This window comes from Microtus pennsylvanicus, chromosome 5 (genome assembly GCF_037038515.1).
Source record: "Microtus pennsylvanicus isolate mMicPen1 chromosome 5, mMicPen1.hap1, whole genome shotgun sequence".
In the NCBI taxonomy this organism is placed as follows: Eukaryota; Metazoa; Chordata; class Mammalia; order Rodentia; family Cricetidae; genus Microtus; species Microtus pennsylvanicus.
The window spans coordinates 101,336,622-101,360,049 of record NC_134583.1 but is presented as its reverse complement, the minus strand read 5'-3'; the positions used below and the strand labels follow the sequence as shown (position 1 = coordinate 101,360,049).

The 23,428-nt window shown below is 36.9% G+C and overlaps 1 protein-coding gene across 1 annotated transcript in view; it reads left to right on the top strand.

Annotated features, from left to right (window-relative positions):
• The window catches only part of LOC142850307 (aldehyde dehydrogenase, cytosolic 1), a 33,151-nt gene extending 10,013 nt beyond the window's left edge, over positions 1-23,138 (top strand). Inside the window, exons 5-13 of the mRNA XM_075973665.1 lie at positions 572-633; positions 2,236-2,364; positions 3,426-3,539; positions 8,085-8,187; positions 9,747-9,931; positions 14,566-14,730; positions 16,894-17,051; positions 20,262-20,336; positions 22,601-23,138. Coding sequence (XP_075829780.1) covers positions 572-633; positions 2,236-2,364; positions 3,426-3,539; positions 8,085-8,187; positions 9,747-9,931; positions 14,566-14,730; positions 16,894-17,051; positions 20,262-20,336; positions 22,601-22,673 — 1,064 coding nt within the window. The 3' untranslated portion in view covers positions 22,674-23,138. The remainder of the gene's footprint in view (positions 1-571; positions 634-2,235; positions 2,365-3,425; positions 3,540-8,084; positions 8,188-9,746; positions 9,932-14,565; positions 14,731-16,893; positions 17,052-20,261; positions 20,337-22,600) is intronic.
• Positions 23,139-23,428: the final 290 nt, after the last annotated feature.

The window sequence follows — 23,428 nt, the reverse complement described above, 5'->3', positions numbered from 1 at the left end:
TCCAAGATATATTTAGGTTTCTGTTGATAGTGAGGCATAAGAGTCATTCAAATCAAGAAAGAAAAGAATCACATTTCATTTAAAGTATTTTGTTCATATAATAAGAGATTGCATTTATGTTTGGTAGGAAAAAGGAAACACCAAAACTATAACAATTCTAAGAGAAAGACTTCTTATTCCTTGGAGAAGTTTTCGCTATTTTAAATCATGTACTCGTTTAAAAGGTGGAGCTCCTGGGACGTTTGAGAGGGAACCTCATCTCCCAGTTCTGTTCTGAACCACTCTGTGTATGAGACTGATGGAAAGCAGCCATCTTGGAATACAGGGGATGGAGTTTATAGCCTATGAGATCTTCCCCAATCCTGTCACTTATTTTGCTGTAACTCAGTCTTTAGACTGAAATTGCTATTTGAGAGCTTCATTGCTCATGTTATTAACCTTGTAAATAGGAAGTTTTGTTTCCTTTTTGCTACTCACTGTGAACCTCCTCTCCCACCAACCGCACATCACCCTGCCCCGAGTGGATCCCGCATTTGCCTTTATTGGATGGTGTGTTTGCTCTGTTTTTCAGATGGAGATATTTTCACTTATACAAGACGTGAGCCTATTGGGGTGTGTGGCCAAATCATCCCCGTAAGTTTTACTTCATGACTCCAGTGGGGACAAGAAAGCTGTGATTCCATTTGATCTGAATCCCATTCCCACACAAGTGAAGTTTAAGTGATGGTTAAGTGTGAAGTAAATTCAATAATCGTGATTGCCTGAAGCACTCTTTCTTATAACTTTGCTTTTCGGATATGAGCTATCTTGTCCAGAATAAAATGCTTTACCCTTTGAGGATGTTTCAAATTTACAAATAAGCCATATGAATTTATTGCACTTTTTTTTCTGGAAATTTTGCTTTGTTCTGGTTTCATGAGCTGTGCTTTGTAACTATATGACAAAGCTTTATCAAGGCTCATCTGTATTTGAACATTCTTATGGGACACAGCAGTGCCCACTGCTCCCAGCACTGCTTTCTCCTGCTTGAGACTTCCCACTGTGGAAAGTAACTGAAACATGATTGTTCAAATCCCGGAAATTTTTTTTTTTTAATTTCAGTGGAAGGAATAATCCCCATAACAATTGAGAAAGTATATGCCCTCTATTTAACTTTAGGTAGCAGGTTTGGGAAGTCAAAATTCTTCTTTCACAAAATCATATTCTGGATGTAACCAGATTTCCGTGAAGCTTAACACAGGACACTAGACACATACAGCTGACATAGTTTAAAAGGCTAAATTAAAAAACAATGAAGTATCCCAAAGGTTTTTGAATGACAGTCATTCTCTTCTAGAAAGACTGAACATACCAAAATATTTGTGGAACTGTTCAGTAATTCAAAGACTTAAAAAACACTCAAACATGTCTATATTACTGTACCAGCTAGCACTATTGGAAAAGTGTAAATTTTAACTGCCCCCTTTTGTCCTGTTTTCTTTCCTGGGATTGAACACTGAACTTCATACACGATACACAGATATATGCTATGCCATAACCCTGAATTTCTTGATTAATCCTTAGATTATCACATTAAAGTAGAGTAGACTGTTTTCAGGACTCCTGGGTGACGAATGCCTTAAATAGAAGAAGCTGTCACATATCTTATTTCTTACTGCTGTCCAGTTGGTTTGTTGGAATGATCTGAACTCAAACATTCACCCTATGGATTGGGATTTGACACCTCTTTGGCTTTAACAATTTTGCCCTGGACTGAGCCTAGCTCACTGGTATGGAGAACACAGTCAATGTGTTACGTCCTTGGGATCACTCCATAGCACACATACACACAAAATCTCCTGGATGTGGATTTTTTTTGAATTATTATTTTGGATAAAATACCGTAAGTGCCTTCCAGGAAGAAAGAGGAAGAGGACTTCACACTTTTAAAACACAAGTAAATTACAACATGCTTAACATATATGAAGCCATAACATAGCATTTTTTTCTGTAAATGAAGAGTTCAGAATGACAAGACTTGATCACAATTTCCTGTTCCCTTCTCCTACATAGTTTGTTTCGAGCTTTTTTTTTATTATCATTTTTGTAGTTTCTTTTGTAAACATAGGTAAAATAAACTAGATAGTTATACACAACTTCTAAAATACTAGTCAACTTTTAACAGGGTGTCAAGTATCAATAGCAAATGTAGTTTGGAGCTATACAATAAGTCCATTCTTCAATTTTGCTTTCTAGTGGAATGGTCCATTGGTCATGTTCACTTGGAAGATAGGCCCTGCCCTTGCCTGTGGGAACACAGTGATTGTCAAACCAGCAGAGCAAACGCCTCTCACTGCTCTTCATATGGCATCTTTAGTAAAAGAGGTAAGTCTCCAGAGTCTAAACGTGCGGGCGAATTCAGGGTTCCTCGTTCACCTTACAGCCTCAGTCTCATTAACGGGTCACTTACGTTGTTCAAATCTCATGAATGTAAGTTAATTAGAAAAGGTAGCATTTTTTTCAAATAGTGAAATACTGAGCTTTATCTTTATTATCTATATTATAACTTGCCTGGTTGCTTCTGTAATCTTCTTTGAAGTTTTTTTTTTCAGTTTTAATTTCTTTAAAGGTTGGCGGCTTCTATACCAATATGTCTGCTATTTTAATATGTTTCTAGTTTTGATGATGGTGACTATAAAATCTGCCTTTCTGTATAGGTAATATAGCATATACTCTGATATCTCATCAATTTGAGTTCCTTTTATAAATTTGACACAGTTAATCATTGGAGTGATCACTTGTCACAATTTTATTGTCAACTTGACCAACCTAGGAAGCAGGTACCTCATCTGAGAAACTGTCTTCCTCAGATTAGACTGTGGGGTTTTTCCTTGATGGCTGATTGATGTAGTAAGGCCCAGCCCACTGTGGAAAGAGCTATCCCTAGGCAGGTTGGCCTAACTGCATAAGAGAGGTCGCTGAGCCAGAGAAAATAATGCAGTGCATATCATTTCTCCATGGTCTGTGCTTTAGTTCCTGGCTCCAGGTTGCTTTAGGTTCCTACCTTGGCTTCCCTCAACAATAGACATAATCTGTAAACCAGATAAACTTTTTCCTTCCCCAAATTGTTTTGGTCAATGTTTTATCATAGCAAATGAGAAACAATTAATACATCAATGGGGACGGATTTGTCCATAGAACATAGTGTCCTAAGGGATTACCACCTTTAGAAATAATTTCATATAGATAAGAAATTAAAGACAGTTAGGAAAAAAAAGAAATAAAATAAAAAAAGACAGTAACGAATAAAGGACAGATACACTTCAGTGCATTTTCTTGAGAGAAGAAACCCCAAGGTGAGCATAAAGAAATGGCCCCAGTTTCCCACTCAGGTCTTTTATGAATTAACTTCTGGATCTATTAACTGCTTGCTTCTTAACTTGCAGGCAGGATTTCCTCCTGGTGTGGTGAATGTTGTCCCTGGTTATGGACCAACTGCAGGAGCAGCCATCTCCTCACACATGGACATCGACAAAGTGGCCTTCACGGGATCAACAGAGGTAGAGCCATGTTCAGAATATCTCCTCTTTAATAAGCAGAAACACGCTCTCAGTCGCTGTCTTGCAGCCAACACTTTCTTTAGAAAAGTTTTGTGGTGACTTTCTCTTTATTCTAGACCCCAGATATGTTTATCAAGCACAAATGGATGAATTTTAAATAGTAAAAAAATACTGTTAAGAATCTGAAAGATTACAGTAAATGACTTGTAGTGTAATCACTACTATCTCTTTGGAGAAATATAGCCTTTGAGGCAGTCAGATGATTAGTTAAGTGTATGCTAGGAAATACAAATTAGGCCACAATGATTTATTTGCATGAGTCACTTTAATTACTGCCTGTAGATTAAGAAAGTAAATGGTAGATTTTCACCTCTAGCTTCTTGTGTGGAACTCTGTCTACCAAGCACACCCTGAGAGGGTGATGCATTCCAATTTCTTCCATGTTCCTGCCTCGAGAGCTTTGGCTTTCTGTGTGCCTTGCTATGCCTTGAGTAGATAAAAGTTGAAGAATGGGAATCAGCCACAAGCATATCAAGATTCAGTAAGGGGAGAGGGGGCACTGGAGGAAGAGTTGTAAAACAGAATTCTGAGGGTCGAGGGAGTTTCTATTACAAACAAAAGAAGATACAGATGTTAAGCTGATTCCAGGAAAGTAATGCTGGAGTCACCCTGCCACGTTAGAATGTTATTAACTATTGACAGAAAAGATACTGCATGCCTCATTTGCATGGGTGAAAAAGGTGAGCTTGAATAGACCTTGCCAGGTCCTCAACCTTGAGTTCAGATCCTGAGGCAGGGGAGGAGTGTCGGTGCAAAAAACTTCAGACCACCAAGTGGATTGCACTCAAGTGGCCCCAAATAGCTCAAGCCATCTTTATTTACACTTAAACAGAGCTTTTCTTAACAGGATTACATGAACAGCTTTATTATCAGGTTCTATTTTTGACTTTAAGAAATACATCACAATTTAAGAAATACATTGTGATCATTATGAAAGTCCCCAATGTTCCCCTTTAGGCTTCCTCAAAAAAAACCTTCCTACTACCTACATAACTTCTTCTACACATAGAGCTCAGCATTTTTGCAGGCTTTCCTAAGTATCGAGTCAGACACATCCCACTCTAGCAGCACTTATGCCTCCTGGCAGCTAACTTTTCCCATCTCATTATACCATGCTTCTTCCACCAATATAAGCTCTGGTGTATGGTAAAGATGGAGTTGCTCATCACACAGTTTGCACTGTAATTTTTCCTGTTCGAGCATACCAGATCCTACCAATGATTCTATGCTTGGTGTCCAGGGAACTTACTCTCAACCATAGCACTGTGTGTATTCCTGAGGCTTTTCCCCTATTCTGTGCACCATGCATGCCCTACTCTCCTCTCCAGAACTCTGAGCCATTGCTAATGTTCCAAGTGTTGTTTTCTCATATGTATCTGTCTCTGTTGAGTCAGGAAAGTTCTCAGGATCAGGACTTGTAGTTAGTAATCAAATTAAAGATTTGAGAAGCATCTCCCCCTTAGGGAGGTCTTAGGGGAAATATTCTAGAAAGAATAGAATTTTCAGGGGAAATTACAGATATTGCATGTCTGACTGGAGAAGTAATATTAAAAACCATCTAGAAAACCACCAATATAGTGAGAGAGAAAAGAGAGTGCAAGCCACAAGAATTTTGCAAATTCCTATGCTGTCCCATGGACTACTGGTTCGTGCCAAGTGAGAGTCCATTTTCACAGGTGTTTTGCCCTGAGGCAACCTGTTGGACAGATAACCATATGCTGATCTCAGACTACCCTACACAGCTGCCAACAAGACCTTACTGCCAACACAAGAAACAGGTAGAATGGGGAAGGTGATTGGATACTTCACAAGGGATCAAGAGAAGGAAACTTATGTGAACATAGAATTTGTTCCAGGTTTTAAGAAAGCTCATTCTATGTAGTGATTGAGAATAAGTCAATTTCCTTATAATTGCAGTTAGTTACATAGCTCTACTGCACAGGGAACTGAAATAAGGCTTTGGATTTTGATTTTCTTTATCTTTCAAATGTGTGTATATACGTTATACATAAGTTTGTTATAGACGGTAGAAAAATTGTGTATCATGTAAATCTCTGATTGAGATAGGCTAAATCAACCACACAGTCACGATTTCCTTTGGACAAAATATGCGAGGGTCCCCAAGACATTCTGATAGCTTTAGCTATGGTGATGCAAGTAGGTAATAGGTTTATAGCAAAGTAACTAGAACAGGCAGACAGAAGGAAGCCTAGAATTCCACATGCTCTGCACTAGGGATGTGATGAGCACATCTGAACCCAGATCCTAGGTTCACTTCTCCAGTTTGCCTCTGCCAGAGCCTGATGTTCCTTGAACCTGTGATCAGCTTTTTTTGTGCAATCGTCTTAACTAATCCTCAACTTGGTGCCATTTTGCTATTTCTATTATGCTATCTCTATGCTCATTTACCTTCTGAAAAGGAAACAGTCAAATTCGGGGATGACGGAACTTCTGGCTTCAAATAGGAGGGGGTGTGTCTCAGAAAAACAGAAGAATTCTTTCCCTTTTGAGAATCTTTATTTGAGAAACACAGGGACTGTAATTCGCACTTTATTCAGTTCCACACAATAAAAGTGAGAGCTGGTAGAAGAAGATATTTCATGCCCTGCTGAGCACTCAGGAAAATGTCTGTGAAGCATCATGAACTTCTGATTTCTCCTCCCACTCACTTTCTCACATTAATTTAGGAGTTGTGTCAATGTGCCCTCTCATCTCCTATTTAGTCTTTTACATTTGCCCAGGCTTTGGCATGAATATGGATATAAGCTCCTCTACCCTGACTCCCATTGATTCTGTACTGCTTGAATGCTAGGTCTGTGGGAATCATGAACTAAAAGCTTTCTTATCTGTGTTGTCATTGTCTACGATGTAGTCATGGGCATCAATATCCTTGCCTCGTAGCTAGTCTTTCACCCTTGCTTGGTTAGTGTTGAAGACTCTCTTATTCTGCGTTAGCCACCATAAGATGTACAACTGCTTGTGAATTAATACTGAATAATGTTAGTATTCATTAGCATGAATACTTAGCATGCTTTTAGACACAAGAGTGGACAAAAACAGGATTAGTCCTACTCAAACTCATTGTGCTTGTTTCTTGAAAGATACTGGCAATTGTGTAAGAGGCAGAGACAGTGTCTCTCATGGTGACAACAACAAGAGCCATTCCAATGAAACTTTTATTACATTCCTTTAAAATAGACCTCCAGCAACAAAGTAAGACACAGTCATTTTTAGTGGTGGCAGGCACTGGCTACATTTGCCCTACATGGCAATGCAACTATATAATGAACATGGTTTTTCACCACAGCCTTAAGAATTCTGTTTTGTTTTTATTGAACGTCTCTTCAGGAAATTGGTAACACTTTATTACATGTTCTGTGCAAAGAAATAAAATTGAAGGATGAAATCATTTTCTGTTTTCTGTGAAAATTCAAGCCCACTTCTTGTAAGCCATCTGAATGTACAACCTAGACTTAAACAATTACCTTATTTTCTGGTAAAATGAAATAGAACATTTGTCAATAAGAGGAACAAAATACAATAGTTGCCTCAAAAGGAGAAAGTAGACCATATTACTTATTGTGCTCTCAATATATAATAATGAAGAATCAATAGTAATCAAAACAGGATACAAAAGTCAAAACTAAAATATCATAGATAATACACTAGACAGGAAAGAATCCACAGATAAAATAAAACAAAAGCAATGTATTTTTCTTCAAAGAAGCAACTAGAATTAAAGAAGAAATGAGAACGGTGGGATTCCAGGTAAGTATAGAAGGAACAAAGGGCTCAGAGACAATTTTTTTGTGTGTGAAAGGCAACATGTGCTGGAGAAGGGGAATAGTGTTAGGGGAGAAAGAGGAAGAGAGAGAGAGAGAAGGAGGAGGAGGAAGCAAGGGTAATAATGAGTGAGGATGCTGTGATCAATAAGTGGAGAATTAGGTAGTGGCTGGGTATTTATGAGATTTACACAGATAGACATGACATTGTTTGAGGCTGACTCAGAAACATTTTTATGAGCATTTTGAGCCCAGGAGAACAGAATCATTTTTTCTTCTCATTAAAACAAGGCTCAAAGAGGGTCTCTTCCAAGGGCTGATCCAAGTAAAGGACCAACCTGGAGGCAGTCCAGGATGGAAGGGTATAAAAAAAGAGGAAGAGGGTTAAGATTTAGATGATGGGCAGACTACTATTTTGACTGGACAGAATTCTCTGAATGTCACTAAAATGATGAGAAGTCAATATATGAAATGCTTGGGGGTATTTCTGATCAAATCCAGAGAGGATGTTCTGACAAAATTGAAAATAATCTTTCATCTGTCCACATATGGAGTCAGCTCTCACATCTGTCCATGAACATTTTTATGTCTCTTCCAAATAAAATTAAATGGTTGTGCAAATGTCCTACAAATAGAAAGTATTAAAACAACCTATCTACACAAAAACAAACTAAGCCTCCTCCTCTGCTATGTTTGATTTCAGGTTGGCAAATTAGTCAAAGAAGCTGCAGGGAAAAGCAATCTGAAGAGGGTCACCCTGGAGCTTGGGGGAAAGAGTCCTTGCATTGTGTTTGCAGATGCTGACTGTGAGTACAAGTCCCTTGCTAGTGTCTCACCTTCTTCCTCCTGATGCCTGCTGATATCACAATCACCTGGCATAAAAGTAAATTTATAGTAAAAAGGAATTGTCTGGAGTCTGGGATGATTCTGCAAAGCTTTCAAACTGTTCCGATAGCAGACAGAGAAGATTTTGTCCTGGGCTAGGATAGATTGGTACTTCCCAGTGTCAATCTGAGGTAGTATATGGGCTGCATTTAGAATATATGATGCAATTTTAATAATTCCATACCTATAATTGTATCGAGGGCACAAGATACTTGAGACATTTGGAACCAAAATTATCCTATCCTGGCTGCCAGCAAGTTTCTATTATTTCTCTGCTTTCACTCTGGACCATCATCTCGAGAGGGCCAGAAAAAAATTGAACCTGTGAAGTCATTTCTCTCTCTCTCTTTCCGTTTTAAGGGTAGTTGTTTGTCATTTTGATGTGACCCTATTAATAATGATCCAGATCACTATGATTTTTATTACCAAATGAAATCCTCATGTTACTTCCTAAATAGTAGTGACTTAGCTGAGATTTGTGGTCCAGAATTTTTTTAATGTGGGGAGGGCAGAAGCAGGGAGGGGAGCAGAAAAAAAATGTAGAGCCACTAAAAATCAATAAAACATTGAAAAAAATTCCTTTAACCCATCACTCCTTGGCTCATACGTAAAATGAGGCTATAAACATAGGCTCCATGGAATTTGCTGTTGTCACTATTAGTATCTCTACTGAAAATATTAGGACTTACTACTTGGTTAGCATGATGTCTAGTGTGTCACTCTCTGTCACCTCTCCTCACTACACTTTCAACAACTACTGTTAGCTCACAGTTTCATACTCAGGTTCTACAATCATGAACTGAGTAGTTCTCATTTATAAAATTAAACTACACATATACACACACCTCAAAAATACACATTTTTATGTATAGAATTAAAGATATTCTAATATAAAAATCTAGGCCCATTGGACCATCTAAACTGAGTTTAGTATGCTTGTGTGGTTAAGGCTTTAGTTAAATTTTAGAAGTATTTTTCCTGGAGTAAGGGGGGAAGGTAAATTGTTCTGATGTAGTGAGTTTTAGTTGTTTGAACGTCACTTTCAGGAAGACAACATTTTTTTTTTTTATTTAGAAAAGGGTTGAGTAATTTTTGAAATTACTAAAGGCAATAGATAATTCAGTTTTCTTCTATTAGTTAATTAAAAACTGAAATCCAAAAGAAATATAATTGACTAAAGAATTATAAAATGGAAGTAGTTGTAAAATTATTTGCAATGATATTTTATCTTCTAATTAAATATACGCTCTTCAGAAGTCATAACAGGCCCTATCTTGTCAGAGTTCCCTTGTTATTTCCATCATAAATAAAGGATCAAGAGGTCTATTTCTGTCTTGGCTTCATGCAGTGTAATGAATCTATGTCTCCTCAGACGATTCATCATTTTTCCTATCACCATATAGCATCTGAAACATATGTATGTGTGTGTTTGTAATCTTTAGAAAATGTTCTTCCTCTCCTGTGAATGTTTCCTTTGCAGTGGACAGTGCTGTTGAATTTGCACACCAAGGAGTGTTCTTCCATCAGGGACAGTTGTGTATAGCAGCATCCAGGCTTTTTGTTGAGGAGTCAATTTATGACGAGTTTGTGAAAAGGAGTGTTGAGCGGGCCAAGAAATATGTTCTTGGAAATCCTCTGAATGCTGGAATAAATCAAGGTCCTCAGGTGAGTAAACATTAGAAAGGCAAGTATTTTGGATGTAAAACTAATCTTTTTAGGTCTAATTATGGTTAAGTAAGATTGTATTAAGTAACTTCTTAATATTGCTCATTGGTAGCTGATATTATCTTGGTCTGGTGATTTAATTAATCTTACTTCAAACAGCAAAGATAAATCTGTTTTGTCTTTGCCTTTTTTTTCTTTGAATCTAGAAACATTCTGATGTAAAAATATCCTGTTTTTTGAAGGTCCTGATTTCTGGACCAGAAAAGCTATTCCTTCTGTTTATCAAAACCCAGACATCCCATGGGGTCTCTGAGTTTCTTCTTTGAAGTTACATCAACTGCAAATATGGATGCCTTTGTTTCTCTCACCGCAATGTAAACTTTTGTTCTTGCACAACTTTCATTCATGGGCCATTGTTTAAGCTCTTGGACCTTCTGAGCTTACCCTTTTTTCTGGATATCACAATAGGGGCCACTGACCTTATCTGGAGACAGATTAAACTGAAAGGGATCTACTCAAACTAGTGAGCAGAGGAGAGGATGCTACTGGGCACCCAACAGTGAACAGGAAAACCTAAACAAAGATTTTAAGCTCCCTAAGTGCCTCACTATTGAGTTGTAACCTAACTTCATTCTTCAATTATTTAATAAATAAAACTTAAATTCAATTAAATGCTTTGGGTATATTGCTACCAGTTATACCCTGAGAAAGGAGTCTGACAAAGTCCGCTTGGGTTTTAAGACTTTGCACTGACCAAATCCCAGCACTCCTGTCTATTCTACTTGCACAGCACTACTTGCCACAAGCAGCTATGAACTCACAAAGCCCTGTGCTAATAACCTAGAAAATGGGATTGTGTGCTTTCAACTTCTACAATTTAATGTTTTAAGTCTGTTCTAATGTATTCCCCTTGTAAGTTATGAAATATTAAAACTCAGTTTTTGAGGCTATTGATTTCTTTCCTGGTGAAGGAAAATATAAGTATGGAGAAGGCAAAAGCCATATATATATGTATAGGAAAAATAATTTCTATAATTTTGGAGTTTCTTCTTTTTTATGATTACCAACTTACTGTATTTGAGTTTTTCAGCAGTTATAATAGGTGTATTACTTATTTTATATTACATATTGGAGTTTATATAAGGACATTTGTTTTATAAAGTACTCATTTTTTGCTTCATTCATACACACATACATATGCACATATGTGCATATACTTGGAATGATCAGTATTTTTATTTGAAAGAGAAGTTTGAACTTTCCTCTACTCAATCTTCTTATCAATAACGAGAACATAGTAATATGTGTCTTGAGGATTCACTATGTCATAAGCCACCTTACGGGTTGAGTTCTGCCATGGTCCAGCCACGATGGGTTCATACATTCCAGGATAGAGGTTTGTGGATTGGAAATGTTAGGTAGGAGGAAAAGAGGTATGAAAGAAATACAGAGACACAGAATAGTACAGGGAGGGCAACAGTGTGAACACTCAATACTGAATTTGCCCAGCTTATTTTTCATACACTTTTATTCCCCAATACAAAAGGGGGGAAAGAGGGCAAAAGACTGCTTTAACATGACACAAAAGACAACCAGAACAGTTACTTACTTCAATACTTGAGACATAGAGCCATTATTTCCTGAGTAAAACATCTGATGTCTCGGGCAGGGTATACAGTGAACATTCCCTAGACCAAGTATTCTGTAGGCAGTCACTCCCTATGCCAAACTTCATATTTTAAATGAACAAGCAGGAGTATGCGTAAATTCTCTGATCTTTGGTCAGGGTGGAGTGAATCACCTCTATGGACCATCTTAATGTCCAAAACAAAAGTAACCACACCATAGGTCAGGGCATGTAGCCACACCTGCCTTTAACAACTCTGAAAAAGCAAAAATAAGCTCAAACTCTCTGACCCTCCCTTAAGGTGGTACAGGCTTACAATTGTGGGCCTCACACATTATACACTGAAATGAGACAAACTCTGTGGTACACTGACACAGCTAGGGCCATACTGATTTTGTTGTATATTCATAAATGTTTATTAAATAGAAAGCTAAAGCCTTTATACAAGGTAACGATTAACTTCTCCCCTTGAAGTAATTAGTATTTTTTAATTTAAAAATTTTGAAAATTTAATATGAATACCTTTCTATTTCTTTAGCAGATATTCAAGAATTAGATTGTCACCAGATATGTTCTCTGGTAAAAGAGAGGCAAACACTTTAATTAGGGAAATAAAACTTGAAACAAGAACTAATAAATAGTGAGCTTTGAGGACATGATCAAGTTAATTTTCAGAATGAGGGAGAAAAAGAGGGAGATGCTTATGACCCACCAGGCAGTCAGCAGTCAGTCAGACGTGGAAAAGCAATAAAATAGAATATATGGAATGAAAGAAAGGTAAAAGGTTCTGGGGTAAAATGTAAATCAAGCAAAATTGGTTAATACAAGTTATAAGAGCTAATGAGGAAAGCCTATACTAAGGCTGAGCATTCATAACTAAAAATAGGTTTCCATGTAATAATTTGGGTGCTGGGAGTTCAAGAAAGCCAGTTACAATTCTACAATAGGCTAGAAATGAAGAGATTTTCTTTGGGGAACATCCATTTGAATGATGTGCATAAGAGATTTCATAGCAACATGGTACCATATTCTGCGCCAAAGTTTCTAAAATTATAACTGATATTAGTTAGCATCTACTCTACCTTATTGTTGAAATTGAGATAAGTGCAGTTAGAAGGTATGCCTTGGATCACTTCTAGTCCTCACAAGACTAAGGAGATTGGGAGACTCCAACAACATGAAAAATGCCAATTTTAAGTCACAACAAGAGACACTTTCAATAGGCAAAATCCTGACCCTTTTTGTAATGCTTTGATATCCATTTCTTTAGTGTGACCCAACTTTTATCTCAGATAGGCTATTTTCGCCAATGACATTAGACACAAGAGATATTCATTTAAACACTTATATGAGAGCTTAGGTAGCAGGAAGACTTCACATTCTATTGCATTGTAGAGAGACTTGGGTCATTCTGATATTACTAAACAGAATTTTGACCTCTTTTTACATTTTCTTATGTAAAATATTAGTTAAAACATTGTACACCTATAGAAACTGCCATATATTTAGGCATAGTTCATCTTTTGAAAAACAAATATTGTAAACGACTTGTTAGAAGCTGGTATTCAACCTACTGAGCTGAACTAGCTGTACTGAGAAAGACTGATATGGTACCAAAGGGATGCCTGGCTATATGTTTTAATTAGGTAATATCATATCTCTTTTGGTTATCTGATGGCGATTAAAGACTAGATAATTATTGTTACAGTTTTCTTTGTTACCAAATTCAGAAAAGAAACTCACAAAAGAGGTATAAAGCTTATAAGGTTGAGAAACAAAGCTTAAGTTGTTTATCTATGATAATGTTTTGAGGTCTAAAAATATAGTTTTATGTTGATAATACAAGTTATGATAGAAAGTGAATTAGGTGAACAAAAGATTGGAATCACCAAGACAGAGTAAATAATGGAATATTTTCTCTGAATTTGCCAAATGCTATGGACTGGACATTGTGAATATAATTCTTACCTGAAAATTGTTCCTATCGTATATAGTTTTACTGTATTAGATTTAAACCTTTCCTTTTTATTTAGATGAAAGAGGGGAAATGATGTGTGATATTTGGACATGGTATGAAGGTATATTGCTGTGAACTGAATGGCTAATAGCTAGGCAGGGACGATATGTGGGATTTTCTGGAAGACAGAGGAAGAGGAGGAATTGAGGTGCACTATTTATGCTAATAGATGCCAAGAGACTTGTAAAGAGTTAGACATATAGAAAGAAAGGCAAAAAGCCATGAGTCAAAATGTAGATTAGCATAAATGGCTTGATTTAAGTTATAGGAGCTGGTGGGACAAGCCTAAGCTCAGGCCAAGCTTTCATAATTAATATTAAGTCTGCACATCATTATTTGTGAACTGCTTGCCCAAAGAAAAATCTTTCTGCAAATTTGTAGCTAAAACATTTCATGCACATGGTAACTGACCACAAGATTAGACATAATTCATCATTTGAAGCACGAAGGTGATAAGCAGGACTTGTTGGAAACTGGGATAAAATCTACTGATCTGAATTACTAAGTTACATTGTACCAACAGGATGCGAGGGAAGACGCATGCTTTAGGAATACACAGATACTATCTCTGAAGATTCGTGGTCTTCTCCAGTCAAGACCATCTATTCTCGAGTGGCATACCCACTGAAACTGGGTCAAAGTCCTCTTTCTCACTTCACTCTTTTATTTCACTCAGGACTAAGATTTCAGACAAATGTGTTCAATCATTGACATGTTTTTCTTCCAAAGTGAATAAATAGCAGTTGTATGAAACCTTCTTATATTCTCATGTCACCGAATTTCTATGCTTACCTAACTACTCTAAATGTAAATATTTTTTTAGGTTTCTCTCCTAATTCATGAGAAAAAGCATACCAAATAATTAGATGAGTATCTGTCACCAATTCTGAAACACTGCATTTCTTATGAATATCCGGGCACTTTGAAGTCTTCATTTGTAATATATTATCTTTATTATCTCTCTTTTTTTTTGTGATTTCTTTCAATTAGATTGATAAGGAACAACACAATAAAATACTTGATCTCATTGAGAGTGGCAAGAAAGAAGGAGCCAAACTGGAGTGTGGTGGTGGACGCTGGGGGAACAAAGGCTTCTTTGTTCTGCCCACAGTGTTCTCCAATGTTACCGACGAGATGCGCATTGCCAAAGAGGAGGTAATTTTTATTTCTATTTCTGGGCTTGTCATGTTCTTCTGTGCATACCTGTATGTTCCCTTAAAGCCCTCAGCTCCTTGAGTAGCTTTCCCCTGAAATGCTTGATGATACATATAAATTTGTGATCAAGACTAATTAGTGAGGAGTGCAATGGGCTACAAATAGTTAATATCAAACCCAGAAAAAAGTCCACAGCAGCTTTTATAGGTGCTTAATTTACAGTCTTAAAGGAATGGAAAATGATCCTGTCCTTTGTAAATTAGGAATAAATGTGGACAAATTGTGCTACATATGCCAGGCACAGAACAGTATCCGCTGCATTATCTATATTGTCCACATAAAAATGTCAACCAACAGAGACAGAGTGAACTGGCTATGTAAGGGAAGTGAGGATGAGTCCTGGGGAGCACAATCTAGGTAGCATCAATAAAGATGGTGCTCAGATATTCAACATATAATTAAGAGGAACTATTTTGTGATTATAATGGTAGCTAATATACTTCACAAGTATGTGGGCTTGGAGGACTTTTTATATATGCAGAGATATAAGTACTAAACTAAAATAGGAAGATACAGTGACTAAAAGGCACTCATTCATAATTTCAACATTCATTGTACCTGATATGGCAGAGGATCTGAGAGGTAATTTTCTTTACCTCCATAATGTCAACAAATAAAGAGAAAGGGGAACTATTCAACTTTGCTGGGAGATGAAATAGAGAAAAGAAATAAAAATCAAATATATGTGGATCATGCAACACACTTAGGACATTTCCGTCAATTTAGTACTCAACTGCATTTGTATTTCTGCACTTATTGGTCAATGATTCTTTAATCAAACCTATTGCTTTTATAGATTTTGGTTAACATTTCTACAAAGGACTATAAAGCAGAAAATAATCTTCATTCAAGGAAACATTTGTTGTGCTCTTATCGTGGCTCACTGGAATATCTCATTTGCTGCTTCAGAATAGGAGCCTGGAGCCCTTACTGAGTCAGCTGAGTTACTGCAACTCTGAGTAAATGCCCTGTCTTCCTGCTCCACTTGCTTCCCATTGACAGTTTTGCGTTGCTATGCTTCCCAGTTATAGGGTCATGAGAGAACTTAGAACTCTAGCGTCTGCCCCTACCCTTCAATGAGTGGCTTCTAACTGCCCCATGGCACTCAAATGACTTGGAACCAGAAAACCATTTGATGCTTGAGGAATTTTGTCAACCCATGTCCACATTTCCCAGGAAATTGTACTAGCATTCAGAAAAGCCTTTTATTTAGTTTTGATAAATACCTTACCAAAATATAGTAGTAGTTTTGTATCCATGTGAAAATCCAGGTGTTTCCTTTTACCTCGGAGTGGGGATGAGATCCAGTCTGATTTGTGTGGGTTTTATTAACTAGATTCCAGTAGAAATGAAATACTGGCTTATCCTTGAGTAGACAAATTGTGACTCCGTTCCCTGTCCTGTAACTCGAGCCACTGCCAGAGGGTTTGGTTAGTATAGGTTTCGGAGTTAGGCTTCCAGCAATAAATCCTTTTATACTTTTTGGTAATTCTATATATGGATGGGTGACTAGTAGTATTTGGATAAGGATTTTGTGTTGTTTTATTTAAGTATTTGTATAATAAAACAGAAAATACATATTATATATGTTTTAAAATATAAAAATATATAATATGAAAATATCCAAATATAATGAAATGGATGATACTTCAATCAATGACACACCAGTGTTCAAGGCATAAACATTGTTTTCAGTCGTTGTCTATTTGTTACACTTAGAGCAAAGCACTGCTTTCTAGGTCTTGTTATCTTGTGCAGTCACTTGAAGAAAACTAGGCTTAGGATTTAAAACGTTTCCAAGCAAGTCATGTGTTTCCTGATTTGTTGTTCAATCTTTACATTTTGGGAAGCTCAGTCACAGTGTGTAAGAAGAAACACTGCCATAATGACTGGTGTCTGCTCCAAAGAGAAAAATCACACAAGATCAGAACATGTTTTGGGGTTCTTTGGGATGGCTATCTGTTTTTTTCCTTCCACATAGGTCTGAAGAGAGAGGCAACACCTTAGTCCATGGAGAATGGCTTCTAGGAAAGCATAGGAAGGGTATTTAAAGCATATGCAGTGTGTATAGTGTTAACCTGTGTTTGTGTCACTCTTGTGTAGATATTTGGACCAGTGCAACAAATCATGAAGTTTAAATCTATAGATGATGTCATCAAGAGAGCAAACAATACCTCCTATGGCCTGGCAGCTGGAGTCTTCACAAAAGACCTGGATAAGGCCCTCACTGTGTCTTCTGCTCTGCAGGCTGGGGTAGTGTGGTAAGTGCATCTGAAGTAAGCTGTGCCCTTCCTGTATCAGCCAAATGGCAGGCTGAGTTCACCTCCTCTAGACTTAAACATTCCTAGAAATTATCTGACCTGTTAGAAACATAGTTTCTGTAAACAAAAACAAATTATTGTCTTTCAGCTTTACAAATTACTTATGTAGAATATTGACCATTTTGTGGCTGTTTGATTTATACAATATATGTATTATTAGATAACGCCAGGGCACTTTGTACTTTGCTATATAAACAGGAAGGTGAAAGTAAAATTCTATTATAATTAACTATATATTAGATAATGTATATTGGTACCTTATGTACACTACACATTATTGTTATTACTATCGTTTACCATATTTGAAATCGAACCAAAGGTGTTACATTAGCTGAGCATATGCTTTACTTGTGAGCTCCATCCTATTCTGCTTTATTCTGTTTAATACAAGATAAGAGCTCAGTTTTTCAATCTGTCCCTGAACTCACTCTGTGGCCCACACTGGTCTTGGACTTCTCATCCTTCTGCAAAATGCTTCTGAAAGGCTGGGATCACAGGTCTACATCCATAGACTTGGTGCTATTTAATTATTTTTTAAATTAATATATTTGTATTTTGCTTTCATGTATGTCTGCGCACCATATAAGTGCCTGGAGCATTCAGAAGCCAGAAGAGGGTATCCAATCTGTTGGAACTGAAGTCGTAGACAGTTAGTTGTAATCCACAGTACTAGGACCCAGCTCAAGTCCTCTGTAAGAGCAGCAAGGACTGTTAACACTGAGCCAATTCTCCAGCCTTTTCTCTAGCTTTTGACTTAGTTCGTTCTTTAATTTTTGTAGTTTCACTTTAATACAAATTCTCAGGCTGTGCCTTTCAAACTGAGTCTTTGCCCATCTTCTCCTCAGCAAACTTTTCCTCATCAAGCCTCCCTTCCTTCAGTCCTGGAAACAGCACGAGCTATTTTCAGTCTCTCACCTAGTCCAGTTAAAGAAAACTTGGCACTGAAAAGCATCCTAAGGGACATAATTGGGCAGTTCTTGACCCTCTTGTTCACTTGAAATACCTTTTCCCTCTATCAAAGTGAGAGTCATCATCTAGTACCACTGACTCAAAATTGTAATGTATTTCTTACACTCATCATTTTATCTTACTCAACAACTTCTCTTTGTCATCCCAAATCTTGTCTGTGATCAAAACTGGAAGCTTGCTGAGATTTAGGAACTTACCAAGAGCATGCAATGATTAGCAGAGTGAGAGCTATACGCTCTAAAACACCCTCTCAACATTTGTCTATTTAGTGTGAGTTTAGCCAGCTTCACACCAAAATGACAAATCCAAATGCTGAGAAATATGCCAATATAACATTAAAACTGCTTGTATTTTGGGGTATTTTAAGTTTTGTATTTTCAAATATGGATTTTCAACCAGTAAAATCTATTTGAATAATCCATAGATTGAAAAAAACCCTCAAACTGAAACACTTCTGATTCCCTGAATTTCAGAGAAGAAGCATGAAGCCTGTATCACTGAGAGCTTAAGTCCTTGTAACATGGGGCTAGAGAGACTGCTTATCAAGGGACATACTTGGTGTGCAAGTGTAAGAAGCTTCAATGTAAAAGCAAGATATGGTGGCCTGTGCTTAGAAGCTTATCACTGTGGTCTGAGACAGAAGAATCCCTAGACTTCACTGGCTAGGCAATTAAGCAAAATTTTTGCACCTGAAAGATAAGAGAGGCCCAAGAAAAAGAAAAAATAGAACACTTCACCTTTATCTCTTCTCTGGCTTTCATGTATCTTCCCCACGCATGCATGGGCACGTGTGCACACACTCACGCATGCACACACACATACATATACACTCATGTGAACACATTAGATTATGAAAAATTTATCTATACAACCAAATGAGGAATGCAGTTGAGAATCAGACAGCTCAATTATGTTTCTGGGGTTTACCAAATGCAAGATGCGGCTGAGAATCAGACATCTCAATCACCATGTCTCTGGGGTTTACTCTGATCGTAGGTTTTTTTACTCAATGAAACATGTTAAAACTGCCATAAAACCTTAATATACAATCAGCAATAAGCACAGGAGCTAAAAAGCCTGATTTTTTTTCTTATCGTGCCATTTCTTTCAAAGTCTCTTGAAGGAAATTAATCCAAGTCCCATCTAGTTAGTATAACCGATGATCAACATAGATGTTTCTATGATAAAAGTACTGGAAAATTGAGCGCTACTAACTCATACATATTCACAGTCTACATTTCCTAAAGACTTACTGGGTACCATGTATTTTTATAAATTATCTGTCAGAGGTCAATAGCAGCTCTATAAAATATGGAACATTATTCTCTTGCATTCACATTAAAATAGTTGTTCACAGCCTGTAGAACTGCCCTCCAATCATCCTCTCTCATTGCCTTGATCTACAATGACCTTCTTCCAAGTTTTATCTTACACTTTTTACTGTGTGTTTGTTAGAAATATCTTCAAAATATTTCTAAAAACTGGTTACCAGACTGATAAATGGGCCCTTTTCCTGCCAGCACTTCTGTTTAGGCTGTCTATTTATCAATGAATGAAACAAATGAAAAAAGTATTGACACATATAATAATTGCTGAGAAAGTTGATTTTTAGACTTCTAAATGTATAAACTTCAAGATTACCACAAAGCTTCATATATATAAGCCATTAAAGAACTCCATTCAAAAGCCGGGTGATGGTGGCGCACGCCTTTAATCCCAGCACTCGGGAGGCAGAGGCAGGCGGATCTCTGTGAGTTCGAGACCAGCCTGGTCTACAGAGCTAGTTCCAGGACAGGCTCCAAAGCCACAGAGAAACCCTGTTTCGAAAAAACAACAACAAAAAAAAAAGAACTCCATTCAATCTCAGCCTCAGACACTTCCTTTTATGACATCTTCGTTCTTCCCTCTGTTATGATTCAAACTCACAGGATGTGCGTGCTCGCGACACATGCACACACAAACGCACACAAATACATGCTCATCGTTTTGTCATTTATTTCTACGTAATATATACTGATGCTTTTTGCATTCTAGATTATAATGCTGCTTTTAATTTCAGGGATCATACTTGACCAAAACAAAGGAGTTCTTAAGGAGACTTCTGAATTTTTAAATTTCCTGATTAGAAATTATGGGATGTGTTAAGTATTACCTACAGTAGCCACCTATTCTTTGTTTTAGGGTCAACTGCTATTTGGCTATGTCTGTCCAGTGTCCTTTTGGTGGATTCAAGATGTCTGGAAATGGGCGAGAACTGTAAGCTAAACTTTATATTACAATGCATACGTATTTTGTGATAAGAATTGCCGCTCCCAGGAAACTGTTCTGTTTTCACTCCTTTGGGGGGTAAACTCCACCTATATTTAGTAACAAATAGTTTTTTAAATGTTGGAAGTATTTCCTAAGTGTGGAAAAGAGGCAGCAGGTGGAATATACTTATGTTTTTACTACCCATTCGGGCCATGGTAAGAACAGTACCTTGGTAAATAAATTGTTGCCTGTTTTTAGGATTTCCTATGGTATATGCAAATAGAAACTATTTTCAGAAAGCAGGTAAAATGGTAAACTGGTAACATTGAGATGAATGAAAATAAATATCGAAACACTCAAGATATTTGAATATACCTCTTGAATAACTTAAAGCTGACGTATCTCAAGCTGATTTGCTTCTGGTGAAGTCTGCCTAACAACTATAATGCATCTGTTAAATAAAGCATTTGCTGCAAAATATCCCCAGAGAATTACTGAGACAATTACCTGGAATGACTCCTTTCAAGAGTTATGAGTTATTTTCAAAGGCAGAAAAGCCGAATTAATGAATTTGAAAACAGGGTTTCTAAAGAATCCCAAATAGTGAACTCAGATGAATTTTTATTTTCTTGATTGTATTTATGAAATCAGCTTAGGAAGTGTTTCCCTGAACCTTCACTAAGGCTCATCTCTTGACACCAGGGGTGAAGCAGACATAGCTTAGTCTCATAGTGTTTAGGCATTGGGTGGTCTGTCATGAGAAGCCAGACTTAACCTGAGATCACTCAGATCTGCTCAGTCAGAATCAACACTTGATGACGAGCCAATGGGATGATTTGTATACAGAAGAATTAGAAGTCAGGGACAGTAATGTATAGATTCCTCTTAGTTAGGAAGAAATTTAAGGAGGTAGATGCTCTTGTGATCTGCATGAAAATTTTATATATATATAAAATTTCTGAGAAAGGTGACTCAGGTCAGCCTAGATGTGACAATACACATAGAATTCTGTGAGTGTCCAGTGTCCCAGTAACCCTAAATGCAATGGAAAGCAACTTGGTCAAATTTATGAACTAAGTTGTCTGTCTCTTTGGTATGAACTACTTATTAAAACACTACATTTTAATGGACTTTAGACAGCTTGGTCAAGCTATTTAATTATGTTGAAAAACATGCTTTTGAGGTTTTTAAGGCCTAGTTCCAAATGTTTAAATTATTCACAGAAACTACCAATATACAGCATTAATATTTGCTCAGGAGAATAAGACATTGGCTATCTACACAACTGAATCAGGAACAAAGTAGGTAGAGAATTATCAGAAATCAGCTCCCTGACAAACCTGTGTGTGTATAGGTTTTATGATCCTATATACATGTAATGTGATTTTATCTAAATGATGCAGATCACAACTGAGTGTGGTCCTTATAAATTAAATCATGCGTCAGGTGGAAAGAAATCATGATTTCAAAAATTGGCCTCAGGTGGAACTCTAATAAGTTACTGTGGTATCTACACATGGACTCAACCCAGCTTCTGATCACTTGAAACGGACTTGAAAATTTTTAAGCTTATTGATAACGTTGAATAATAGAGAAAACCATCATCTGCTAAAATCTGAACAGCCTGAATCAAGCCATCTTTAGTTTCTTTCCTCCTTAAAAGGAAATACAAGTATTCTAAAAACAAAATAAAGGAAAACAAAAAAAACACACAGAGAAACAAAAATTCAACATATGAAAATTAGGTGGTTGTGTGGCCCAGATTAAAAATTTCCTGTTAAAACTATAGCTTCAGAAGAACAGAACCCTGAATGGAGGAGGATCTTTGTCTTCTTCTACCTGCTCAACTCTGTTGTGACAATGCAGATTATAAATGCAGGCTCAAGTGAAGTTGGTTGTTTATTCTGTTTCTCTTCAGTCCCTGTACAGTGAAATATGAACTCTTTATTTATTGGTCCAATAAAATATTCAGATTGAATTATGTAGTAGTTAGCCATATGGCCAAATAAAGTAATGTAAACAATAGATATCTTTTCTGAAAATAAGCTGAGAAAGTAATTATTTAAAATAAATGACATGTTGAAGAGTGTTTTTCTCCATTGGAGACTTTATGTTTGGTTATAAAGCTTATGGTCAGCTAGCAACTATACGAACTACTCTGTATTCATTAATATTTTCATTGTCCCTACTCAGATAAGCAAAAAAAAACCTTGTATCAAATTATTTTCAGTGTGCAATCATGTTTCTATGCAACTTTCTTTCCTTTCTAGGGGTGAGCATGGCATGTACGAATACACTGAGCTCAAGACAGTCGCAATGAAAATATCTCAGAAGAACTCATAGAGAATCCAGCAGAGAAAAGAGAAGCCCTTGATACATCTCTTATAGTCACCAGTAGAGTGATGTTCTCCTTTAACTCTTTCTTCTATTGACTTTTTAAACATAAGTGATTCATCAATATTAATGTCACCCCTAGAAAACAGGTAGCTTAATCTGAAAGAATCTTTAGCCTTCTAATATGTGACCCCAATTCCTACTCCATATGAAAAGGATTGATTTAGGTGTCTGCTCCTTGTGACTGTCCTGATCAGGTGCTTTCTGTTGTTGCTACTTGTCTAGAATATTTACTTGGTAAGGGGGACCAGTAGTGATTTAAGTTCTGTCCCTCAGTGACCCTTTATATGCCTAATGACTACAGAGTAAGATGTTCTGTTTCCTATGGTTATCCCCTCTGAGTGTTGTGAAATGTTTTCTGGAATGCCTAGCTGGAATTAAAATGTGAAGTTTAATAAAGGCAATCTCACATGATTTCTGTTCAACTTGAGTTTTTAAAATAAATTTTATTGTTTGAAAATTTCATATATTTGTACTTTATGTTATGGTAATATTCAAGCCTACTCTCCCCTATGGCTCCCCAGATCTGCATCCATGTACATCCTCCTCCCAATTCCACATACGTTTAAATTTATTGTCCCTCACTGAATCCAGTTAATGCTGCTCATATGCACACGAGTATGGAGCCATTGACTGGGAACATAGTCTATCAGGAGCTAATCTACCTCTGGAGAAAACTGACTTCCCTTCCACCAGCAGGCATC